Source organism: Belonocnema kinseyi, chromosome 10 (genome assembly GCF_010883055.1).
Source record: "Belonocnema kinseyi isolate 2016_QV_RU_SX_M_011 chromosome 10, B_treatae_v1, whole genome shotgun sequence".
In the NCBI taxonomy this organism is placed as follows: domain Eukaryota; kingdom Metazoa; phylum Arthropoda; class Insecta; order Hymenoptera; family Cynipidae; genus Belonocnema; species Belonocnema kinseyi.
The window spans coordinates 85,159,616-85,167,098 of record NC_046666.1 but is presented as its reverse complement, the minus strand read 5'-3'; the positions used below and the strand labels follow the sequence as shown (position 1 = coordinate 85,167,098).

The 7,483-nt window shown below is 29.9% G+C and overlaps 1 protein-coding gene across 1 annotated transcript in view; it reads left to right on the top strand.

Moving 5' to 3' along the window:
- Window positions 1-799: 799 nt before the first annotated feature.
- LOC117182364 (troponin C, isoallergen Bla g 6.0201-like) overlaps window positions 800-7,483 on the top strand; it is a 15,102-nt gene continuing 8,418 nt past the window's right edge. Inside the window, exons 1-3 of the mRNA XM_033375559.1 lie at window positions 800-955; window positions 4,397-4,424; window positions 4,739-4,882. Of these exons, the coding sequence (XP_033231450.1) occupies window positions 953-955; window positions 4,397-4,424; window positions 4,739-4,882 (175 nt within the window). The 5' untranslated portion in view covers window positions 800-952. The remainder of the gene's footprint in view (window positions 956-4,396; window positions 4,425-4,738; window positions 4,883-7,483) is intronic.

Sequence of the window (7,483 nt, the reverse complement as noted above, 5' to 3'; positions counted from 1 at the left end):
AAAGGAGTTTTCTTGTTGCGAATCGCTTGAAGTTGCTAGTCTAATATAAAAATCAATCTCTTGGTATTATATGTAGATCGATCGCTCGAGGTAATAAGCAGTATGCTTAGATGGGTACTGATGGGTATTTATAATCGCTGGGAGAGCGCGTCAGGGTGACAACGAAGCGTTATCTGATTGGCCAAAGAGGCTAAGTTAAATTGAGGCTGAAAGCAGATGCCAAATGTAGACTCTTTATAGAAAGGTGCTCCTGGCAATCAACTACATTCTCTATAAGGACGCAAGCTGCTGTAAATACGGCAGGCAGTAATTAGTACAATCGTTTCCTCGTTGATTGCTATAAAAGTGGCGAAAACTTGAAATCGCTGTATAATCATATTTGACCTTAACCACTATTCACCGTTTGCAAATATCAAAAATGCTAGAGGCATGCTATAGCAAAGGAATTATATCTACATATTTCTTATTTAATTCGAAATACAAAATATTAATTCTATCGCAAAAGACAAGCAATTCGATTTAATGGAATCCACATATTTTCTCATTATTGGCCATTTTTAAGTATTATGAACGAAACGTATATGAATGTCTCATTGCCCTAAATTAAATTATAACATATTTGGCTTGATGATCTTAAAGACTAAATTGCGAGCGGAAATGGAAATCAGAAGAATATTATTATTAAACTTAGAGTTCAACTATAATGAAATGATCAATGACGTATCTTTTTATAGTGTAGGTATCCGAGTGTCAAATAGGCAACAATGATCTATTGCCACCGTGAAGAATGCGATTGCATCTATCTAGGGCCGTTAATTAGTCTGTCGCAGCACAGTTTGACGTTTTCATCGGTTCCGATAGCTATTAAACGGTGATTGCTCCGTAGTCGCTGTGAATTCTGTGATTTGTTAGAACATCTAAGCACTGTCAAATCTTAGCCAGGAACACAGCAATGGTACGATTTATTAAACTTATATTCCTGATTAAAATAAAAAAACTCTTTATTGCAACAAAGTCATATTATAATGAGATGTCCTTGTGATTTTCCATTTTTTCTATAACAATTTAATTGCGTATCATGAAATCGAAAATTTAATGAATAATTTCATCACCTTTTCTAATAAGATACACGAATACATACAAGGAAAGTCTTTCACTGAATAATTATACTGTAATATTTTTTTTTCTATCTTAGTGGAAATTTATTTATCTACCGAGGCAGGAAATAAAAGTAATAAAAACTCTATCATCTAAAAATAAACTGCTAAATCTTCAGTTTCAACTATTTCAAGTTTAAATACAATAAAAAATATAAATCAGAAATTTAAAAATAATCAAGATGTAACTAATAAAAGAAGTAACAGCCGATAATATTCTAAATATAAAATTTATTATTGATGTATAATTATTTTTATTAAGTATCGTTAAATTTGTTAACTATAATTAGATAAAGATATTTCTAAAAAAAGTTCCAATTTTAATATAAACAAATTTTCTAAAGAAGACATGATATTTTACATGTAAATAAAAAGAAACTTTTGAATTTTTTGTCAACAACTAAACAATGCTTTTTTGCACTTCATTATTATATACCTTCATATTTTCGATTTCAGATTAACTTTATAAACATTTTGTTTTTAGATCGCACACTTGTTAGAAAAATGTAATTTAAATTTGATACAAATGTATATTAAGTCACTTGCATAAACGGTAGTTGACATTTAATATACAGGTCGGTATAGCAGCGTTTTTAAAAGTCAAAGTGCTTTAATTTTTTAAGTCTTGTCAAATATTCGGAATTGGATAAATAAGCTAGAATAATCTTTGCTCAAAATGGTAGAAATTTAATGCAAGTAGAATTAATGGTAGGTTAGGTCTGGTATTTACTTTCGTACTTAAACTTTTCGATTCCAAATTTAATTTAATTTTTGGTTAAATAGAAGAATGTATCATGTTTTATTATTAGTAAACGCAAATTACTGCCAAACTTATTTTGATTTTGTGTAAAATAAAAATATCTGAGTGATTTTTATAAATGTATATGAAATTTAATGTACAGGATCCTAATGGCGATTTCATATGCTTGATGTGTAGATTTTAATGTACATTAGTATTGTAAATTGAATATTATTTCTAACAGTATATGTATAACTTTTAAGTTTTCTTTTTAAATTTGATTTTACAATATGAAAGATTTTCATTGACGAGAAACAAAACTTTCAGCAATATGGTTAGAACTAGGCCTAGCTTTTTAACCATTTTTTACATAACTCTTAACTTTCTAACCTACATACTATCTATTGATTCAATTTTTTTCGCAGTATCTCAATTTGATTTAACCCGTTAATCGTAGGGATTTTTTTGAACAATTTAACCATAGGGGGAGGGGGAGGGGGTCGATTCGACCCGATGCTATAAAAAATCCAAAACGTGTTCCTAAAAATCTGAAAAAATTCATGGATCTTGTTTGAACCTTCTACTTAACAGTACAATTTTGCAATATGTGTTTTTAAAAAATTATTGTTAATATAATTAACAATAAACAAATAAACACATATAAAATATAGATTTATTCCAAAATTCATAACTCAGAGACAAATGAACGCAATTAAACGGTTCGAAAACGAAATTAAAGGGGAAGAGTGTGCCTTTCAATGAAAAAAAGTGGCAAGAAATTTTGACGGAATTGAAACCCTTAATTGTCAACATGAACTCATGCACTTGTTATCACTCGTGCTCCTGTTATCGTTCTAACTTGATTGAAATGTAATAAATAATGAATTTTTATACTTTGACTTATAAGGAGTAATAAGGGTATTCACCTTACTTTCGCTGGTACAGAAAAAAAAGAAAAATAGTAAATTTATCTCAAGTGTCATCCGTCGAAATACATACGTAAACCGTAGGGCGGGAGGGGGGGGGGTCAAATCGACCCAAATTGCACTTTGACTGCACCCTATAGCTGTCTAAAAGATACAAGTGACTCGAAACTATGCGTGAGGCTTCTATCCTAGAGTACAATTTTTTAGATGGGGGTAAGGATCCGTGTTAAAACTTGGTTCGCAAATGGCACCGATTTCAAATTTCGGCCTGGGTCAAGTTAAAAAGCTCTTTTACACCAGCTCATGATTATATTTTCTTAACAACATGGAGAAAAGCGAGTTTCAACATACCGAGTAGTGGGTAAAATCTTCTTTTGTCCACGGCGTTCGGAAAAGTAATTTTTCTAAATCTTTCTTCTACACATTGCAATTGATATTTGGCAATATTTAAACGCATGTATGGCAATATAACAATAATATCATTTGAAAACTAAAAATAATATGCCTTGTTACGTTAGAAATTATGTCTTGGAAAGAAACTATTAATAAATTAATGGAAAGTTCCAACATAGTTTGTTTACAGTGTATAACATAATTCGTACTTGGTTTATCTTTATTTTACTAAAAGTTGCCATTGTTTTATCTTAAAACACTTCATAGCGATTAACGACCCATTTCTCCAGATTAATTTTTCTAGATATTAGAAAATCCTGATTGTATGTTTTGAGAAGAACGAAAAATAGTAAGACTTACCAATATAAAAATTAGGATAGAGACGTCATTGCCTCGTGCTTCATGCTGGAAGAATTTAACAAATCGGGCTGGAGGCATTTTAAAATGTTGAATTTTGAAATTGGATTTGATGAAATTGTCGGTATTTCTAAAACCTTTACTTAGCTTTTAATCAAATTTGAAGTTATTTAACAAATTTAAAATTATACGTTTCAAGATATAAATATAGTGTGGCAAGCACCTTGCGCCAAATTGACCAACGAAAGTACAGGTTCTTTACATGATGCTGATAACAAATCTTAATGGCTCAATTTCACCGAAAGGCCTATTCCATTAAGATTGTGCGGAGCCTTTCAATTACATTTTTTTCAGTTGACCCCTTTTAATTTATTTTTTAGTTAGAATATAAAATTATTTGCAATTATGTCTGCGTGAAAAATGAAAAGACACGCTTAAAGCCAATATCACGACTGAATACTATTAATGAATGCAATTTTAATTATCTTCATCAATTGTATGAAATTACGTATAAAATTTCTACTTTTTTGTATTGAAATAAGGCCTTTTTGTACTCAAAATTTTTTTTCTGAGTTTTGACCGCTTATTTTCGAGATCAGTGATTGCGATTCATGAGAAATGAATTTTGTTGATATTTTGTGAATGTGTCCAAATATATTATATAAATAATAGTATAATTTCACCCAGTATACAAAAAATGGAATAAATTTTAAGTTGGTTCACTGCAGAATGTGGATAGAGGGAACGTCATTATAAAAATCTTAAATTTACTATCTTTAATACATGATATAGTAACAGTAACTAAATCATATTTATTTTTTCAGGAAACTCTAAGCAAAGATCTAATTGCACGTAAGTTTTTTAATGCAAAACACTATCATATACTTTTGAAGTAAAATAATTTATTTTCAACTTAAATAGAAGTTTATTTTCAATTTGAAAAAATGAATATATATATTTAAAATAGTACTTTTATTTTGTCTACACTTTACAAAATCGTGCTGCAATTGTGCTCAGCAATCTTACATTATCTGGAATTGCACAAAACATGACCCTTTTATACACATTAAGCATTATTTTTTTATTGTCACAAAGAAATTTAAAAAAAGAAGATGGAATTCAGTAAGCTTTCTTTTAACTTTTGTTTGTGTGGTGTTCATTTACAGAACTTCGAATGGGATTTAATGCCTTCGACATCGAAAAGAAAGGTACAATCAAAACTGATCAGATCACTGTAATCTTTAGTATGATGGGGAAAACCATTAGCAGTGAAATTTTGGATGAAGCTATTGCCGAAGCGGATCCATTCAGTAAGATCTACTTCTCTAAATTTCTATACTAAAAAAATATCTTAAATATTACCTAAGCAAAGGAATGTTTTTATTTTGATATGAATACTAGGTAGAAGTAAAAGTTTTTCTAAATTTGAAAATGTAAACCCTTTGTTGCAAGAGGCGCAGTATAGGTTTGGCCAAATATTTCTTTAAAAAAAGAGTTTTTAATACAAGTAAATGTTTCTGTGATTTTAAGATTTCATACATCGTTTAGAATAAGCATGTATAAAAAATCATAAATTATGAATGAATTTAAAGAACAAAGTCTTTGATTAAAATAAAGGAGAAAATTATTTAAAAACATCATAATTTATCAAAATTAACGCAGCTTAAAACGAAACTTATATACCATTGACATACAAGCGTTGTTGAAAAATGTGAATATTTAAAATAAAAAAATTTTAATTGATCATTTGTGAAGAAATTTAATGTAATAATAATAATGAAAACAAACTCATATTATTTTTAAAGTAATATTTATTTATATTTGCAGGGGTCAAACAAAAATTGCAAATATATTTTCAAAACAGTCAGTGCTATTGTTGAGAATAGAGAGAGCATAGTAGCATAAGGAGACATGCCTAGATCATTACATATTTTTATTATAATTATGGGCAACATTTTTGAACATTTACTTTAAACAAATGTTAATTTCACTTCCAACTAATTATTTGCAGATTGTTTATTCCAAAAATCGATTACTTTCAATGAAATAGATCAATAGAGATTGTTATATGCTTTGCTGGGTGACATAATTGTGTACGATCGATGCAGTCTTAATCTGCGCAACTGAAGAAACTGTAAGCGATAAAAGCGAGAGAGGCCGTAGGCATGCTTATATCCACTTCTCTCATACTCTCATGCCTACAACTCAGCTACGCTTCACCCGATGTACGACTCATCCACTCGTAAATCGCTAGCTTCGCTTCATCAATATGATGAAATAATATATGCGAAATATGTATAACAGGCACAGTAGTGCATCAATCTTCTCGATAAACTTTTTTCTCACAAAAGCATAGTTTAACATTTGTGAAATCTGTTAAAATCTTGGTGGACGCTTTTGGGTTGTAAAATATTTTGAAATATTTTAAAATTTTTCAATCCGCTGTAAAATCTTTGAAATCAATGTAAAATTGTTGAAATCTTTAACATTCTGGTGAAGTTATGCATTAGTTCAGCTTAAGTTAATGTTTTCTTACAATCTTTCAAAGTAATTGTAAAATATTTTGAAATTTTTGAATCTTTGAAGATTCCACAAAGATTGTTTTATTTTATAATTTGTAAGATATTTAAGTTTCAGTCAACGTTTATCGAAGATGATAGCCATTCCGTGAATTGACGCCGCGCCGCCGGTGTGCAAAAGATAGGTAAAAGGCACTGCGGGGTATGTGCAATGGTCACTCAGACGTTAACGAACAATAGAGTTTACTTCCAAAGCAGCAGTCTCTCGGTTGTTTTTCCCACTACCGCCAGCCCCAAAATCAGCGCAATAAAAGCGTTTCACTATACTTATTTACTTGCAATAATCATGTCAATTCTTAGAATCGGATGGATATTTTCTCGAATTCGATGGATAATTATTTATCTATAACAAGTATTTTTCTCACTCCAAGAAGCCTAAATTAATTGAGCCATGCAATGAACAATTACTTAATTTAAATGCGTATTGATGCCTTTAAAAAGTTAATTTAATTGGAATCATGAAATACAGCTCACTGTGTCAAAAACAGATTCAAAGAAACTAGGTTCTTAGCCTAAAAAAAAATAATTTCTTTAACATAATAATTTTCACGTTTACTGCAAACAAAATTGTATTTGTATTAAAGGAATATTCCAAAATAAATGATTTTTTGGATTCATGACATGACTTTTTTGCCTGTTAACAATATTTATTCAACTGAAGTAAATAAATTCTTGGTACAAAAAAAAAGAAATAAAAAAACACACATTTCTATGAGTCTCTATGGAAATCGACGCTATAGAAGAGTTTCACTGTAAATTTTCTTGCTGGAGTTATTAAAATTTGCGCTCTTTAATTGCCGTTAACCGGAGCTAAGAATGAAACATTTTCTCTAAAGTATAAATGGTGTTGAGAAAATCGTGCTTGAAGATGTCGAAAACAGTTGCAATAATTAGCCAAACTTGCAACTTAAACGTGTCATTGTCACAGTTCAACGTCGGAAGTTTCTCTTAAAAATAATCCCTTTCCCATCCCTATGAAGCGGGGCTAAAGCCTTTCTTTTTTTCCCAAAGTAGTAAAATTAATTTTTACGCCTTAGGAAATAAAAAGTGTCGTCAGAGGTGAATAATAAAAATGACACATCTATGAGCGCGCATTTTATGATTATCAGTCCACTCACCGTAAAAATGTGAGGCAATTTTGGTTGCAGATAATAGAATTTTGGGGTTATTTATGGAAAGTTACCATGTGTAACTTATGAATTTACCGTAAATTACCGAAAATGTATAGAAGTTTTAAATTAAATTTTGGGACATTTATCTTAAATTCTCATAAATTACATGTAAGACTCATATATGTAAAACTTCTATTTTGCGCGCCACGGGAGAGACCTT